Source organism: Leptonychotes weddellii, chromosome 3 (assembly GCF_054177405.1).
Source record: "Leptonychotes weddellii isolate Sample4059 chromosome 3, ASM5417740v2, whole genome shotgun sequence".
Lineage (NCBI taxonomy): Eukaryota > Metazoa > Chordata > Mammalia > Carnivora > Phocidae > Leptonychotes > Leptonychotes weddellii.
In genome coordinates, this window is record NC_138371.1 from 51,651,737 (window position 1) to 51,669,417 (window position 17,681).

At 51.6% G+C, this 17,681-nt stretch overlaps 1 protein-coding gene and 1 long non-coding RNA gene across 7 annotated transcripts in view; one reads left to right on the forward strand and one right to left on the reverse strand.

Moving 5' to 3' along the window:
• The window catches only part of HOXD4 (homeobox D4), a 30,625-nt gene extending 15,420 nt beyond the window's left edge, over positions 1-15,205 (reverse strand). For 2 of the 5 annotated variants that reach the window (XR_014143521.1, XM_081814125.1), the window contains exon 1: positions 176-14,652. Coding sequence is in view for 4 of the 5 variants with exons in the window: in XM_081814125.1 (XP_081670251.1) it covers positions 176-611 (436 nt within the window). In the remaining variant the exon portion in view is untranslated. Of the gene's footprint in view, positions 1-175; positions 14,653-15,066 lie in introns of those variants that run through there. The other 3 variants (XM_081814123.1, XM_081814124.1, XM_006739534.3) reach the window with 3 other exon arrangements.
• LOC115943042 (uncharacterized) lies at positions 14,695-17,192 on the forward strand. Of its 2 annotated transcripts, none has more exons than XR_004077640.2 (3): positions 14,695-14,956; positions 16,614-16,726; positions 17,083-17,192. It is a non-coding gene; the product is annotated as an uncharacterized LOC115943042 (long non-coding RNA). The 2 variants fall into 2 exon arrangements; XR_004077639.2 differs by lacking the exon at positions 14,695-14,956 and adding an exon at positions 15,319-15,448.
• The last annotated feature ends 489 nt before the right edge of the window (positions 17,193-17,681 follow it).

Consider the following 17,681-nt stretch of genomic DNA (forward strand, 5'->3'; position numbering starts at 1 on the left):
CCCACAGCCCAGCAGCCAGCCACATGGTCCCGGCCTGCTCCCTCAGCTATAAAAATTTATGGAGAGAGTAATTGCGGCGCCCATTGAAGCCCCACACGCCCCCACCCACTCGCACCCCCTCCCAGGGGCCCAGGCCTCCAGGCTGGGACTGAGAGGTCGCTGGGCTGTGCCTTACCCGAATTCACGTGCACCTTCTTCATCCACGGGTAGACCACGGCGGGCTGCTTGAGTGCCGTCCCGGGGGGCGGCTGCTTGGGGCCGCCCGGCTGGCTGCAGGCCCGGGCGCTGGGCAGGGGCGCGGGCGGGGGCGCGGGGGGCGCGGGGCACGGCTCTCCTGGGGCTCCGTAGTGGCCGCCGGGGCCACTGGCTTCTTGCCCGTGACCCCGTGTGGGCAGCGCGGAGCCGGGCCCAGGGCCGCCGCCTCCGAAGGTCTGCTCACCGAAGTCGGGCCGTGGGTAGAGCCCCGGGGGCTGGAAGTCTGCACCCTGCACGCCACCGCCGTAGTAGTCGGCGCCCTGCTCGCCTAGGTAGCCGCCCTGCAAATATTCCTCGCACGGAGGGAACTTGGGGTCCACATACTTGGAGTTCACCATATACGAACTCATGGCCATTAATTTCTGAAGGTAGAAAATACTAATTTTTCTCGTGTTGTCTTTTTTTCTCCTTCCATAGGGCCCTCCTACTTGCTGTCAACTGAATAAAGTTGGCGGCCATGTGACCAGGCCAGCCAATAGCGAGGGAGCGAGTTTATCACCGGGTTGGTGAGCATCTCATAATTTTCACAAATTTAACTAAATAACATAACGTGTAATCAAGTGACTCGCCATGGCACATTTGAAGGCCCCCACCAGATGTTAATGTAGTTCTCTAATCCCCAGCACCCTCATTCCTGGCAGGTAATCCCAGCTTTTGTCTGCCACCGACTTTGTTAACCTCGAGTGCCCTCTCCACGCACCCCCGCCTGAAAACAGCCCCCCAAAATGGGCACAGTTCAATGGGGGGAATGAAACCCCAAATCTGTCAGGCTGCAGAATACCACCAGGCGGGTGGGTGAGGCAGCCTCTGAGTTAGGCGGAGTACCCCAGGCAGGCAGGGCTCCCGCCCGCGGGAGCGGGGACTCTGCCATACAAAGGCCGAGTCCTGGCTTTGTCTTCATCAGGGTCACCCAAAAGTTACAACAATCTGGCTGGCCTGAATCAAATCAGGCAATGAGTAACTGCCAAGCTTTCTGTGAGTGCCCAGGCTGGAGTGTTTCTAGCCCAAGCCGGTCTTCCAGGTATGGCAAGACTGCTACCCGCCTCCCCACCCCCGGCTCATGCAGCTGAGGGGTGGGCCTGGAAGGTGGTGTTGGCACCTCCACCTCACCCAGCTGGGCTCCAAAGGACCCTGCACTCCTTCTTCCTAAATGGCCTTCTTCCCACATGGCGGTCAATGACCAGTGAGCCCCCTCACTGGCAGCCTCTGACCTCACCTCATACTCCTTCAGGGCAGAATTGGGGCTGGGGCTACCTGGCCTTCCACCCTGCTCCCCAGTCCCCCAAAAGCTAGCCCTTTGGCCCTGCATTCATGCAACTAATTAAGGGTTTACACGGGAGCCTCTGCGGGGCTTCTAGAGGCAAAGACTCCACTATGGCACCAGGCTCAGTCCATCCTCCTGGAGTCTAAGGTAATAAAACAGAAAGAAAATTGACCCGCGCCCGGCTGCCTCTGGCCTCTGCTTCTGACTATGGCCATTTCGGAGAAACATGAAGTTTTTGCATCGACCATATATTCCCCTAGAATCGAATCTGTGACTATGTGGATACCACACAAATTCGGTTCTACAGGGTATATATAGACAACGTTACTAGCTCCAGGTTCCACCCAGAGTGGGTACCCAGACCACTGGCAGCCCCGGCCTCTTCCTCGGAGCCATCACCAGCCCGACGCAGCTCCTCGCACTTTCAGAGAGGGTTCAGGTAGCTTGGAGAGCTTGGTGAAAATTTGCAGCAACGAGTTCCCCATCCTTGTACCAGGGCTGGAGTGACTGAGCAGCCAAGGAGACGGGACAGTCTTCTTAAGAAAGAAAGACAAGAAAAGAAGAAAAAATAATCCATCCTGGAAATGGCAGCTTTATTACCCCCCCTCCAGATCCAGCTACCTCCCCCCCATCAAGTGGTATTTTCCTGAAAGGTGCAAACGCCCTCAGTGGCAGAAGAAAAGATGCAAGAGGGGAATATCCTCCACCCATTCTTTTTTCCCCAGTGCGGGAGCAAGCCAGGTTGGCTGACAAAGCTCGTTCTCCCAGAAGTCTCCCATTTACCTTCCTGGGCCCTGGGCCGGTCTGGCCGCTCTGTCCCGCTGCTGCAGACCCCGCGGCAGGCACTGCTTGCAGGCACCGAGCTGCCCTGGGCTAGGGTCGGCGCGCTAATGGTGAAGGGCAGGGCGAGGGGTCATTTGAAATCATTTACAAACATATCACAAAGTTTCATTATTTCTGCTTTGCCGACAGCAGCACACAAGAGTACAAAAGTTCAGGAACTGCACCCGCCCCAGCGCCGTCTAGGGCTCATCCCCCGGTCTGGGGCACGAAGAACACAGACACACTCAGGGCCCGGATGGGCTTCAGGGGCAGAAGGATGCCCGGGCTCAAGAGGGGCTTTTGGATCTCTGACCGTAGGCCAGAGGTGTTAAAAAATTTTTTTTGATTGTTTTGATTTTCTCCCTTATGATTCAAAAATTAGTTTCAGCCTTATCCTGGATCTGGTGGGGTAGAGCAGGGAAACTCCCCTCTGCCCCCCAGCCTGGCAAAATTGGCTCCCTGCTTCTACTCTGCACTTTGGACACTCCCCACCTCACCCCCTCCATCCTTTGGTTCCAGGGCTTTGGCTATTTCGTAGGGATTTCCTGGGTGCCAAATCTAAGGAGAGTCCGAGGCTACCCCATACCAAATTCCCTTGTTCAGGGGGGGTTCCCCCCAACTTCCCCTAATGCCCAGCGCTCCCACACACCCACCTGCCTGGAGACACTGGGCCTAGGCTTTACCCAGACAAATTGGGGGAGGCTGCTGGGCTGGGTGGGGATCCGGGTGAGGGTACACATTTTCATATTTGTTAGACGCTGTGACCTGCATTTCACCTTATTGCTCCACTTGTTCAGACAGGTCAAAGCCAACGAGTTATTGATGAACAAAAGCGTTAAATATTCACCTCCCGCTCAACTGCCCATACAAATGCTTTTGATCTCTCGGGCTTTTTGTGCTGTGTTCAGCTACAGGGTGCCGAATGTGGGTTTGCAAGCGAGGAGCACTGGCAGAGATAAGCACCCAGAGCAGGGGCAGTGGCAGAAAGGGGGCAAAACCAGGGTGTCCTGGGGACACCAGATTTTCCAGCCTGGAGCCCAGAGCTGGTTTCATTTGGGCCAGCCTGATTAATAGAGGGGAACTATGAACTGGGCCGAATCTCCACTTCTGGGGAGGAACACAGCCCCCCAGGAAGTCAAGTAGGTTGCCCACCCTGGGAGGGCAGAGAAACCTGGCCCAGAGCCAAGCCCTAGCAAAGGGTGTCTCACCAGAGAGGAAGGGTGCCTGGCTTCTATAGCCCTCCTACATTCCATCTCCCATTAAAATAAAATAATCTCCATTTTGCAGTGAGGGAAGCCTCACTGTTTCTTCCTTAATTCTTCTGCCACTACCATCACCTTAATGGGATAGCCCTCCTGGAGATCTCACAGGCCGCCTCAGAAATGTACCTGTCTTCCGCAGCACAGGCAACTCAGAAAGATCCAAACTTCTGAGCCCAGGTCCCCAAGAATCTCTGCCCCCCACCGCAGCCCTAGCACCACCACCACCACGACGTTTGCCTGCAACACTAGCGGCTCTGGCGCGAAAATTCTCGAACTGCAGCTCCAGAGGAGCAGAGGTGAACCAGAATGGTCGTATCCCTCCCGCCTTGCTCAGCCGGTGTCCCCAGCCCAGAGCCCAAACCTCTGGGGCTGGCGCGGGGGAGGGGCGGGGAGGGATTTCCACCTAAAGCTCAGAATTCGCAGCCCTTCCCGGAAGCGGACCAACTTCACACACCCGCAGCCGTAGCGGGTTACGTTTTTCTTTCTTCTTTTTTATTAAAAACAGAACAAAACAAGAGAAGAGAAGGTTGGGCCAGGCTGGACCGGGTTAAGCTAGGCTGGGCTGCGGAGGGGAACCGCGTTGGTCTGGCGTTTAGCAGGCTGGTTCAAGCAGAAAGCGATGCTCGCCGAAACTCGAAACTCGTTAATAGGGCGGGCTGCTAATTAGCTGCAAGCTCTTAACAGAAGCGCAGGGCGGCAGCGGAGCTGCACCTGTGCGAGCTGGGGAGGCCTAGAGAGGCCCAAGGAGGCAGGGGCGAGAGCCTGCGGTGTGTTCTCTTGGTTGGGTGGCTGTGAACTAGGCCCCAGGAAATCTATCCGGGAGCACAACTCAGAGCCTCCACTCCCAAAGAGAGCTCGCCTCGCACCGCCAGGCCAGGGCGGCCAGGGCCGCCCTTCCACCCGCCCAGTCTTCTGGCGCGGCCCTTCCGCCAACACCTCCCCAGTTATCAATACCGCCTCTTCGCAGTTCGGAAGAAACGGGAAGGTACTTACAGCGGCAGTCTCTCACGGCCCCGAACCTGTTGCAATGAAAACGGGGGTCACTTAAATTCCACAGGATAATAAAGCAGAGGTAGAGGATATACAGAAAAATGACAAGGCCCAGGCACCCCACCAAATACCCAGACCGCCCCGCTTCGGGTGCCGCCCCCAGGAACTGCGCCAAGTTCTCCGCGGAGCGCGAGACCGCAGTCCTCAAGGGCAGACCCGGGCAGTGGGAGAGTATGGCCCCCGTCACCTCCCCCACTCCATGCACCCTTGGGCAAAACCTTACTGGTTGCCTGGCCCGACTCAGGCTGCCTGTAACAGGGTTTCCCCAGTGGGAAAACGGGAAGCGAGGAGAAAATGGGCCTTTGTGTGTTTCCTTCTACACAATCGGCCGGGTGGGCGCAAGTCCACTGGGGAGGGGGCGGCCGCTGCATCTGTCCCCTGCCCCAGCTCCCCGTCTGCCTCGCGCTGGGCGCAATTCAACCCCCTTTCCCAGTTTCAGATTGGTTTCAAATTCCCCAGCCCCAACTAGCGCCCCCCAAACCTGTCTTCTCCTTTCCAAAGAAGGGCCAGGCACGACTGGGACTTGCCTTCCCACTTCTGCTCCAATTCAAAACAAAGAACAATTTCCAAGGGAAATGAGGACCCAAATGATAACCAAAGGAGGAGGAAAATCGATGGGTTTGAAGGTAAATGGCAATGCTTTAGATTGTTCTGCAGCTCTCTGGATGTGACAGCATTTTGTCAAGCATTGCCACTGGAGCGCCCACAAAGCAATCTTACAGAGCCATGCTCCTCACAGGGGCTGGTGTCCAGCTTTAAGTTTTCATCTATTCTAGGATGGCAGTCTTCCCTGAGAAATCTCAGAGGCAAAGCCCTCTCCATCCTCATCCTTTCCCTCCCTCCCCCTCTCTCCCCTACTCTCGCACTCTCTCCACCTAGACTACCACTGTGTAATTCCACGTCTGAGGCAGATGCTCCATTAGGAGGAGGAGAGAGACAGTAAGTCCCTTTTGTGAGGTAGGAGCCCTCAGTTCCTAACTTTCTGTGTCCAGAAGGGAGAGGAGGAAACCGGGATTCCCATTCTATTTGTTAAGTGAGGTTTAGGCTAAAATGAAAATTAACTTCTCTGGGACTTCTCTTCACCCCAGGCAGGAAAGAGAAGGCAGAGAAATCCTCCACCCCTGGAGCTGTCCTGGAAAAAGTAATAAGTGACTTACTGGTTTTCTCTCCTAGTGGGCAAGGGAACTGGGAGTAGAACTGTCTCCTTCTGAGCCTGGTGCTAGCTGGAGCCTCTCACTTCCCTATCGCTGCTCCAAGAACCAAGCATCTGCACTTGTATGCTCTTAACCTAATTTATGGTGGGAATTATATTTTGGCTTGTCAACTCTCAAGCCATAAAACAAAGTTTATTGGAATCACGTGCTCGTAAATAGCCACTCAGGTCTCATCTCTGCACAACCATAAATAACCTTCGGCTTTAAACTTTTATTCACTAAATAAAGGTTCACTGCAACTGTTCTCTCACATGTAAATAGTTCCAAATATTCAGCATGCAAGGGGGATCATATTCATATCAATACCCTGGGCTTTTCAAATAGCATCTTTTCAGAGAAGTCTGTTTAAGCTGGGAGATAGTGCTATTTCGAAAAGACTGGTTGGTGGGCATGTCTTATGATTCTTTGGCTGCATTCACTGTGAGTACCATCAACTCCTTTATTTCAATCATTCTCTAGCTCTAGATGTGGTAAATAAAAAGGCAAGTCAAAGGCTACTCCTTACTTGCTTATACCAGGAATTATTTGAGATTTTGTTCAAACTTCAACAGAAAAAAAGGGTGCTTAGGGAGAGGCTGGGTGGGCTTGGGGTGGGGGTGGCATTTGGGGTTAACACTTGGCTCTGTATTGTTGTGGATGGGCTCAGTGAGAAAGGTGAAGGTAGCCACATGCCTAGAGGTTTCTATAATTTGCTTGGCTCTGAAAGGGGAGCCTTTGCAAGTGACCAAACTGCTTAAAACAGCAAGACTTGGGGTTTGATAAAGTGAGAAACTGGAGAATAGCCCCATCGGGATCTTTGGCAACTGAAGCTCTAAAAGAAGGTTATAAAACAATAAAACAGCCTTGGTGTGAAGGAGACAGGGTGTGAGGAAGCAAATGATGTTCTCAAGGAACCCAAGCCCAGGAAGTCAGATGTCCCTGCTCCCACAGGGCCAGGGGCTCATGGTCCCTGCGCCCAAACCTGAGTGAAATGCTACGCCCCCACACTGCCACTCCCACTAGAGGGTGAGCCTAAGAGAGGAGGAGGGAGTGCGCTCTCCTGCTGAGAAAGCCCAGAAAAGGAGCTTGGGCCCGAGCTCTACCGCTCTACCGGAGAATGTGACATTCTGTGCTGGGCTAGATGGGGGTGGGAAAGATGCCCCCAGCTCCCACCAAAGGGGGTACATAAAGAAAGAACTGACTCCCAGCACCCTTCCATGGCCCGCCAGAGTTTCTACCAATCAGTGTGAAAACATGTATGATTTTGACTATTCTGATGAAAAGAATGGGAGTTATGTGTAGGTTTGTAGAGCACGCGCACACACACACGATTTCTAAATCAAATTCAGTTGCCGAAGTTCTCATCAGCAAGTCCTACCAAGCCCATGAATGAGATCCCTCTCTACAAAGATCTCTTTGCATTCTAACTTCCACCCATTCTCTGGGTATTTCTGAACTCATTTCCTGATTTGACTTTCATTAGCTGAAAGCGGGGAGCTGTTAGCTCAGACTATATGGCATTTATTTCTTAGCCCCTTAGGAGGACCTTTTTCTTTTACAGTTGGTAGTATCCATTTTAAAAATATGAGTAAAAAGCAACCCTTTAAAAAATGATTTCTGATTCTGTTAGGATTAGGTGAGCAGCTTAAAAATTAGTCCCAGTTAATCCACCGTAAAAAAAAAAATACTTAGAACTTGAGAGATGGAGAACAGCTTTATTTTTCCTTAAATTAATAAAACAGAATTAATCAAAGGATGTGTGACTTTCTAGGCAATTGTGTGAGCTTTTCATGGGGGGTGGGGTGCAAGGAGGACACCGAGCTGAGGAGGTGGTTGTTTGAAACAATGCCAGGTGCCTGATCTGGGCTCAGTAGATACTTTTTAAATGAATGGCAATGAAGGACAGTGACTGGGCTTGCTTGCAGTCTTCACTGTGGCTCACACAAGAAGATGAATAAAATGACACAGCCTATTCTGTATATTGAGATGATAACAGGAAAGTAACCAACCATGCAGAGGAAAAAGGAGGAAAGGAAGACATTGAGGCAGATATCTTCAATTACTTTCTAATCTTAGGGCAGCCAGACAACATGATTAAGGAGAGAATGTCCACCTTCCTACAGTCTTCCCTTGCCCCCAAGCTCCCAGTGTCCTGGGCTTCTGTGAATGAGGGAGTGGGGAAAAGAAGGAACAAACTTGGTCTAAGAAGAAGGCTGAGCGTCAGGGGGAACAGCATACTAACTTGGGCCAATTTGTTGGAGTTTTCTCAAGGAGTTTCAATGGTGGTGGTAGTAGTAACAGAAGAAGAGGTGTGGAAGGAGAGGTTGAAGCCTTCTTTAAAACCTGCAATGAATTCATTTTGGGGAGAAGCGGGACTCTGGGCACTATCCCTCCCCATTTGGCTGAAAAGGGCCAGTCCTGGGAATTCCTGCCCAGAAAGCTCCCATGAGGTAGGGTCCCGGGTAGGGCTCCACCAACCTAGAAGCCAGAGCAGCTCCCAGGAAGGAGGAGAAAGTGAAGGGGCATCAACAGGTATCAGCTACCCTCCAGGTGTAATGAGGTCTGCCCTCTGTCCACTCTAAGGGCCCTTGCTATGTGGCCCCCAGGGAAGAATAGTCTGACATTGACTTTTAAGAGGCCTCTTGCCCAGAGGCAGTTTTGAGCTCTCCTCTTAAACTAAGTGTCTGCATAACCAGGATAGGTAGGGATGGGACTTTGAATGAACCCCCTAGGTAGGGGGCAGATGGAAGAAGAAGACTACCTAGGCCTGGTACTTGGGAACTCAGGATGGGGGTAGAGCCAGAGAGGAGCTGAGCAGGGAGTCCCAAGCAGGAGAGAAATATAATCCCATCTTCCTGGCACTATACTCCAGCACTTAAAAAGGAACACTTCTCCCACTACCCTCAACCCTACCTCCTACAATGGAGTCTGCTCATCGGAGTTCTGGCTTGGTGTCCTCTGGGAAGAAAAGGTGACCCCAGAGGAAAACTCCAGTAGTGAGAGATGGGATCCAAATGAATGGGCCCTGAGACAGGGCCTTTGATGATGGAGCTGGGGGCTAGAAAAGCCTCCGGGGGTCCCAAGAAGGGTAGGGCCTGGGATGGCCATCTTAGTACTTTGAGAAACAAGAGTGGAGCTTAGATGGCACGGGAGTTGGGGATGGCTGGGGACTGCAGCACTGCCCTATGCCATAGGCCAAACTTCATCTGGCAAGGTTGGTAGCTAAAGAGACTATATGTGTTTTGAGAGAAAATCTGACCCAGGTGAACTCCTGGGTAAGCCAAGAGAAGTAGCTTGGCAAAGGGCTGCGGAGGCCTTGTTAGGAAAAGTCTATAAGCACAAGTCATGGAAGCCAGGACTAGGGGTTGGAACCTGGTTGCAAGGGGTCTGTGCACGTACGTGGGTTGTAGCATGAAACAGTATTTACATAGCTCTTTTAAAAAGATAGAAAGAATCTCAAAAATCTGGAAAGGCTGATGGAGATTTGGGGGGATAAGGCCTCTCCAAGATACACGCTGACATCAGTGTGGCCCAAGTTTGCTGTGGCTCAACCATGGCCCTGGAGCCCAGATCTTGGAACACAAGCAGATTAAGAGGGAGTGGGACACTTCTGGCATCCTCTGCTATTGCCCACTGGCCTCTTGCCTTTTTACCCTGCTCCAGATTTCAAGAGGCTAAAAAGGGGATACTTGCTTTGGTGGGTGTGACTGACAGGTGGTGGTGGAGGTAACTCTCTCAGGAAAGACCTGGAGCCTTCTGTAGGAGTCACGGATGTGCCTGTGTGGGCTCAAGGCCTCCTCAATCTGCCCATCTGCCCACTGAGGGGGTAGCGGCACTTTCCTTCTGGATGCATCCCTGAAGTCTACCCACAGGCAGAGGTGCCAGACACCCGAGACCCAAGGGAGCAGGGCCTACGAGGCCCACTCCAGCAAGAGGAAGCCCCCCAGAACTATGTTCTCCTGGGTCTGTCACTTCCTGTGTGACCAAGCCTATGCCTGTCTTCTCCTCTGTAGATTTCAAGAATTGGGTGAGTGAACCAGGTCTCTTTCAGCTCTAAAAGTCTAGGCCTGATGTTGAGCAGAAAAGAGATAATAATGATAAGCAATATGTACCGAATGCTTGTTATGCGCCAAAACACTCTTTCAAGTACTTAACCAGTGAATTAATGTGTTTAAGGTAGTTAGAATATCGCACAGCACACAGTATTGCTATGTAAGTAAAAAAATCTTCATAACAACCTTGAAGGTACTCTTATTCCTACTTTTCAAATGAGGAAACAGGCCCAGAGAATTTGCCCTATTTGCCTGTTACAGAGCAGGTAAGTGGTAAAGATTTGAACCAAGGCGGTCTGAACTGGGAACATACTCACCTCTTGAAAATCTCCAAGTTAGCAAGAAATCAATGTCCCCTTCCCTAAATGGGAGCAATTAATCAGCCTATAGGGTAGTGACATTTAAAAACTCAGTTAGGGAGGGAGCCCCAGGAACTATGGGGGTTGCTGAGTGGTAAAGGGAACTTGGCCCCTGGACACCAAAGAACCATAGAAGAAGCAGGAGAGACACTTGACCAGTAGTTGGCAAATATAAGCATACTTCTTAATTGCCTTTTGGGAGAGTGTTTACAAAATGCAGGTCCCAGATATTATGATTTATTAAGTCTGGCCTGAGACCCAGGAACCTGAATTATAAACAAATTTGAATGCAGGTCTTTATTAAAGAATCATTGTCCTTAAGTACGGAAAAGAGGGAAGAAAAAGACTGCATTGCCAACAGACAATGGAGGATCAGTGGTGTTGGGTCGGGGCCGACTGTCGAAGTTGGGTGTCACAGTGGGGCAAGAAACGACCCGTGGAGCCCACTAAGGTCCTGAAATGGGCGCAGGGGTGAGAGGAGTGTGTGTGGGTGGTGTGGAAAAGGGCTGAGATGTGCATCTGCAGTGTTCTCAAGCTGCAAAGTCAATGAGATCCGCCCTCTCAGCCTCAAGGAAGCCCAGAGGGAATCCCGGAACCCAGGCCTTGTGGTAGGAGAGTCGGCGCGAGGCCCGTCCGCCTGCCTCGGGAGGCGCTGAACGTCGTGCTTTTCAAGGCTGCGGATTCTAGCTACCAAGGATCGCAGTAATGAAAAGTGGCAAGAACAGCAGCCCAGCCCGAGGGGGATGGTTAAACACGTCTTGTCCTACCGCGGGACCCTAGTTTCCTGCTTCTAGGAGCCCAGCGCGCGGAAATCGCGCCACCTCCGGGAAGGCGGAGGAAGTGAGGTGGCCTGCCACCCTGGAATCTGCCTTCAGGCTCCGCGGCCTCGGGTCTACCTAAACTGCCCATCCCGGGAAGCAGCCCTCTGGGGGTGGGCGCAGTACCTCCGACCCTCCACAGAGGCCAAAGCACTTCGCTACCAGAGAAGGAGGAGGAGGAGGAGGAGGTGGAGGAGGAAGAGGAGTCACGTGTCCTCCCCTACCCCCGCCCGCGCCCGGGGCATCACCGGCGCCGCCGCAGCGGGCAAGACGCTTGTCCTACAGCGCCTCCTCCTGGACAAGGTGCCAGACAGCCGAGCAGGGGGACTGAGGCCGCCCGGAAAACCCGAGGCTGAGGCTTCTTCGCGCGGGTGGAGATCTTCCCGCACCAGAGGCTGGGAGCCGGTCCCCCAGTGTCCCCTGGGGCGGCCAGAAGTCGAGAGGATCCTGAGACCCCCTCCCGTCCCACCCCCCAGGCTCTCGGCCCAGGAGCGTGCATCCCCCATTAATTAGGCGAGTCCAGGCGGAAAATCCCTCCGGTTTGCCCGTTTATTTATTTATTTGACCGCTCTCTGCCGAGCCCCTGGACCCCGCAGAGCCCTCGAACGTGCTGCTCTGGCGTAACAAAGTCCGGGAATAGTACGGCTGAAGGACTGGCCTTAAGTTTGGCGGTTTGAGCAGAAGCCAGGAGGAAAGGCCTTTTCCTAAAGCAGAAGCACCAGGCTGAAAAAAAACCTGTAACACTTCCCTGAGGATCACACATAAAAATTTTCTTTTAAGGTGTTAAAAGTGTGTGCGTGTGTGTGTGTGTATGTGTCACTTTTAACACCTTCAAAGAAGATCTGGCTTCCCTTTGGCCACTAGTTCGCATTTGCAGACTGTTTCTAAAGTACAGATTTAAACTGGGATGGGGTGGTGAGTCAAGATGATTGAAAATAACGTAGTCAAGGACAACATGTTTGGCTATATTTAGATTGAAGGCTGGAATAAAGGAAAGATGAGCAGCGAATACCGAGGGAGTGGGGAGTGGAGAGATCGGGTTCTATCTTCCGGCTGAGTCCACTTGCCCCCTCCCCCATCCGTGCCTTATGGCTGGATCCCCGGGCTGGGCTATTTCACTGCACATGCGCCAGACGCCGAACGAGCGTGCGTGGCAGGCGCTTAGGGCACTGAACTGTAAGAGCAGCTCGCGCAGCGCTCTGCGGTGTGCGCCAGCGCGCACTGCTTGCGTGCCCACCTGCAGAGGAGCTTGGACGCCCCATCTCAGAGAGGCAGGAAACGTACTTTCTCTTTTCTTTCTTTTTTTTCAGGAAAACCTGTATTAAAACCCCCAGCCGTCCTTTCTGATTTGCAAGCCCTGTTCCACCAAACCAACAAAATCGCCATGTTGCCAATGAACACTCTCAAGGTTGTCATTTGGATCAGCAATTTCACATCCAGTACACTGCTTCTCTTGAGTGGTTAATCGAGGCGGGGGAAAATCACCCTACGTTCAGAAAGCACGACTTATTCCTCATTGTGCACAACCATCAAGTCTAATGGACTCGTTCCTAGAAAGAGGGTATCTATTCACACCAATTCCGGAAAAGTGGCCCTAAATTGGACTTAAATCGGAATTCCGAGTTCTTGGTGGCTTCTCCCTAGCTTCCGGTGCCCCCGCGTGCCCTGCCCCGCGGCCGCACTGCGGCAAGGCCGTAAATACCTCTAACAGCTGCCTGCCTGCCCAGAGTGAAATACTGTCTTTGTTCCGATTTCCCCTGCTTCTCTAGCTCAGAAAACAGAATTCTGGCGAAATACATTTATTTGAAGGAGCATCTGACAGGAAAATACGTTTGGTTTTCAGCCCTGGTGCTTGGCCACATTTATAATAGCGCGTTTTGCTCTTTTCCCTGGTCCCCATGAAGAGTGCAAGCCCAGCTCACAGCCTGACCCGTAAAAACACCGAGGCTCCGACATGTCAGTGGCTCCCTGAACCGTAAACGGATAGAGGTTCGGGCTGAGGACGCTGGGAGTTACACTTCCTGGCTTGTGAGCTCTTAAGAGTCCAAGTGTTTCTTACTTAATTTTTAAAAATTGAGTTTAATTTTTTTTAAATTGGGGTTAACATGGACAATGGGGGCATTTCCAACAGTAGCAAAAGCATTAACTAGTCTTCTCCTGGCCTGAGTTCAAATGTGATTTGCAGATTATTTATTCCCTTAAATGCAACCGACCAATAAGTTCCAATAAGCTCTTAATGCTACCACAGGACTTACAAAGAACCCTTCAGTCCTCCATATCTGCCCATGACCTCACCCTCTGCTGCGTAACAGGACCTGAAGCCTGCCTCGGTTTTTAGTCACTTGGTCGCACTCAGCCACCCAATCCAGGGAAAAGCGACTGAAGCTCCGAACCCTAGGGCTTGGCCATCATGGCCACAACTCCTCCCCACCCCCACGCTTGTCCCAGCCCACCTAGGGGGCTCCTTAGGCTTTGGAGCTGCCAGGGGACAGGCCTACGTGCCTCTGACCAAGGGCCTGCTTTTCAATAGGTAATGCTTTTTACCAATATGAAACAATGATCTCAACAGCCATTGTACCGTAGTGGCAAAATAGTTACAAAATACAGACATTCCAAATAAAAAATACACTTTCTTATTTGTGAGATCATAGTGATCCACGACAATTCCTCAGCATCAACTGGCCACAAATTAGTGGCCCTCCATTTTGAAACCAGCGTGATTCCATCGTTAATTACTAAAAATACCTTTCTACACAGATATCATTTATTGTTTGGGAACACTTTTATGGCCAAAACGATTACAAAGGAATATTTGGAATATTAGCATTTGCCGCTGGGTGCTTTGGAGACGATATTCAGCGGTGCGCAGGTCCACCCCATGCGCAATGCGGCAGATTGTCCACAGGTTTTAATATTTCACAAGGTGTTCATGAGGGAATAGTCAAGAGGATTTGAGAGATGCATCCTCAAATGCTGTTCAAAATCGGTGGGCTAAAAGAGCATTCTTTTTTTTTTTTTTTTCCTGCAAAGGATTTTCTTTTGATGCATAGATAATGTTTCAGTTCAGTAATTTTGAAGAAGAGGGTAAAATGTTGCTATATAACGTTTATTTGTAGGCAAAAACCCACAACAGGGCATTTAGAGAGCAAAATACCTACTCTTCCTATTCTGGCAAATAAGAAACACACGTAATATTTGAACTTAAACATGCTTTGAATTTCTTAAATATCTATTGATTTTTACCCAAGACCTGCACCGGATTTTCTGACCCCGTTCCCTCCCAAAGCATGTATCCATTTTGTGACATAAAATAATCCAAATTCACCTGATAGATTATTAGATGTGGGAGGAACCTTTCTTAAGTTGCTACAAAAATTCTCTAAGAACGAGAGAAACGGTTAAAAATATTTAAAATTCCATCTCATACATAAGGCCCAATAAACCATAAACCCTAAAAATTAGCCAGCATCACTCACCAAAGCCTAGATTAACAAACCAAACACATCCTGGGTACGCAGAATCCACCCCACCCCCACCCCCAGCCCCAGCCCTCAATCCTCAAAAAACACCTGTTAGCGTCCCAGATACCTCTGACCACAGACAAGCCGCAAAACACTGCTCTATACTACCGAGTGCCTTTAGTGACCCACAGCACAGCTAAGACGTCCAGGAACCATCTACAGATTCTTCCCAGGTTGGGGATTGAGGGGCTCTCGATCCAGTGGAGTCCTATCTGCCGGTCTCCACCTCTCGGAATCTCGAGGGGAAATGAGGCTTCCCTTCGACTTCTGAGCTCAGCCAGACCCCACCCGGGGCCCCAGGGGACGCCTGCTCAGAGATGGAGTGATTAGGAAGCAGGGGGCGCAGACAGCCACCCCAAGGTACCGGAGAAGTATAGGGAGTCGGGCCAGGCTCACCGGGCTGCCCAAGGGGGTGGGCGCCTGGAGCTCGTCGGCGGCAGGGCTGGGGCGCGGGGAGGGGCGACTCTTACCCGGAGGCTGCCGAGCAGGAGGCGGCGGTCGGCCAGGGCGGCTGCAGTAATCCATTAGGCGCTGCCGGGCTACGCGCACTGGGGGCGGCAGGGATCCGCTCATGCTGGAGAAGGAGTCGCCTCGGAAGCGCGCGGCTGCAGTCACCCGGAGCAGGCCGGCTGCTCCCGGCGGGCGGTGTCGGCGCCGGCGGGGGCCTCAGCGCCCAGGGCTCCTTCCGGGCTCTCCCGCCCGCCAGGCTCCCCACCGGCTCCGGAGGCGGCAGCGGCACTGCCCGAGCGGAGCGGCGGTGGGGCCACGTTGGGCGCCGGGCGGGAGCGGAGGCCGCTGCGGACCCCGCAATCCCGCAGCCGGCGACTGGATCCCACCTCTGCAGAGACAAAGGTTAGAAAAAGAGGGGGTGAGGCTCCAGGAAGGCAGAATGCGGGGGGAAATTCGCCTGGGAAATCAGGAAAAAGGCCGTGAAGGCGAGCGGCGCCTGCACATGACCAGCCGCAGCCAATGACGACCGCAAATAGGTCATAAAAAGGTCTATTACCAAGTTGTAAATTTTCTTCAAACAAAAAGGAATTTGCTGCAATTCCTTGCGGATTTTGCACATACAGCTCGCAAGCGCCATGTTTTTTCCTCTTTCTCTCCCCGCTATCTTCTGTTCTCTCTCTGTTCCTCCTCCTTTTCCGTCCTTCCTCCTCTCCTCTTTCTTCCTCTCTGCTCTTCTCTGCTCCTCTCTGCTCTCTCTGCGTCTCTTGCCTCCATGGTTCCTGACTCTCACCTTTTCTAGGAAGTATTTCTTTTGCTCTTTTTTGGTTTGGCTCGAAACCTCTGCTGAATAGAGCGTTGTGTTGGAGGGGAAATGAATGCGGTGGACTGCACTGGCGCTCCGGGAGGTGATGCTGGCAGTCACCCCCCTCCGAGTCTCCTTGCGCGGGTCACTTGGCTTCTCCTCCCCTCCCCTCACAGAAAGGCCGGCTCCGGAGCAGCAGTCAGGCACTTTCGGTTTTTGCCCCTCTCATCTCCAGGCAAGCCAGCCCCAGTGATCTTGCGCAGAAAACCAGGGCTCTGCAGGCCAAGAAAGCCCGCCCTCCCCCTAACACCTCTCCAACATAAATTGGGGTCCCTCCCATTTCTTGGGGTTTCCAGGGGTAGGAGAGTCACCAACCAGCTCAAAGCCTGGAAATGGTTTTAGGTACTTGTCAACTTCTCCAAAATAAGGGTTTGAACTCCCAATGCTTGGCATTTATCTTGGCAGAAATATCCTCCTGGACAGTGCTGGGTTCAAGGGGAAGCAGTCTTTCTGGATCCCCTTTGAAACCCCTTGCTATGTCTCTCCTAAGTGCATTTCTTATTTCTATGCAATTTAATTCTAGTTTTCCCTTCTTCCATTGCCCCCAAAATGTTTGCCCATCGAAAAGCCTGCTCAATGCAACATTGAAGAGGAGAGGGGCTCCATTTGTTCCGGGAAAAGAGCGGACCCTCAGTTTCAGCCCTGGGAAGAAATAGTCCTTTTCCTTCAAAGGCAGGAGTCACATTCCTTTTGCACTTCTGATAGGAGCTGCTCCAGAGAACACCAGCTGAAAGTAAATGTCCTTGAGGGCCCCAGCATTCTCCTCATCATTAATGCATGGGCATGATCATCCAGGCTTCAGAACCTGCCTGAAAGAGGTAACCCATCCCCCCATCCTTTCAAGGGCACTGTCTTTGGACTTCTAGTAATGCATTTATAAATATTTGGATTGGATGTCTACGGGTAGGTTTTCTGCTATGAACATCCTCACATCCAGTAAGTACCTAAGTGAACATAGACTTAAGCAGGAAACACACAGCACCGTTTGAAGCAGGCCGTTTGTATCCCTTGAAAAGGTTCCGATGACCTTGGATGTTTTTTATTAAAGGAATTCTGTTGCCATCTGTCAGCAAAAGTCATATTCTTTCTAGAAACTGTGCTCTAACTTTGCTGGAGGGAACTATAGCAGTATCCAAGGTCCATTAAAATGTTCTATTCCCCTGTCCACCCCCAGATGCCGGAAGAATCAGCAAACACCAGGGAAGCAGAGGACACAAGCTTGGATGTGAAATAGCAACATCTTGTGCATTGAAGAATAATAAAGTTTTTAATTACAAAAGAAAATGTGTAAGAATATGTGGGGCAAATTTTGGGGCCCTTCCAAGCTAGAATACTTTACACTGATTTGTACATATGGAACTGAACAGAGATTACTCACTTGTAAAATTATCTAAGAAATAATCTCAATTGCCAGTTTTCCTCTACCCACATAAAAGCGGAGCTTTATGACCCTCCTTTTCAGCCTGGGGAAGGGGGGCTGGGAAAAAGACTTTGCACTTTTGAAAAGGCAGCCATATTTGCACATTTTCCCCTGTGCAGAGGTAATCCAGGCGATGTGCTGGGCTTTGTGGAACCTCACAAAATGGCAGTCCCCGAACTGACTTTTCTCTAGAAACCATTGAGACCCACACCCTCTTTTGTGTGTTTCTGGTCCTTGAAAACAGAGAACCTAAATCACTTGGAAGGCTTGGTTTTTTCATTCAGTGTTGACATTGGAGGGTCCTATTTTTCTCTAAACGGTTTACAGACCTCTCTAAGCAGATTTTAAGCAAT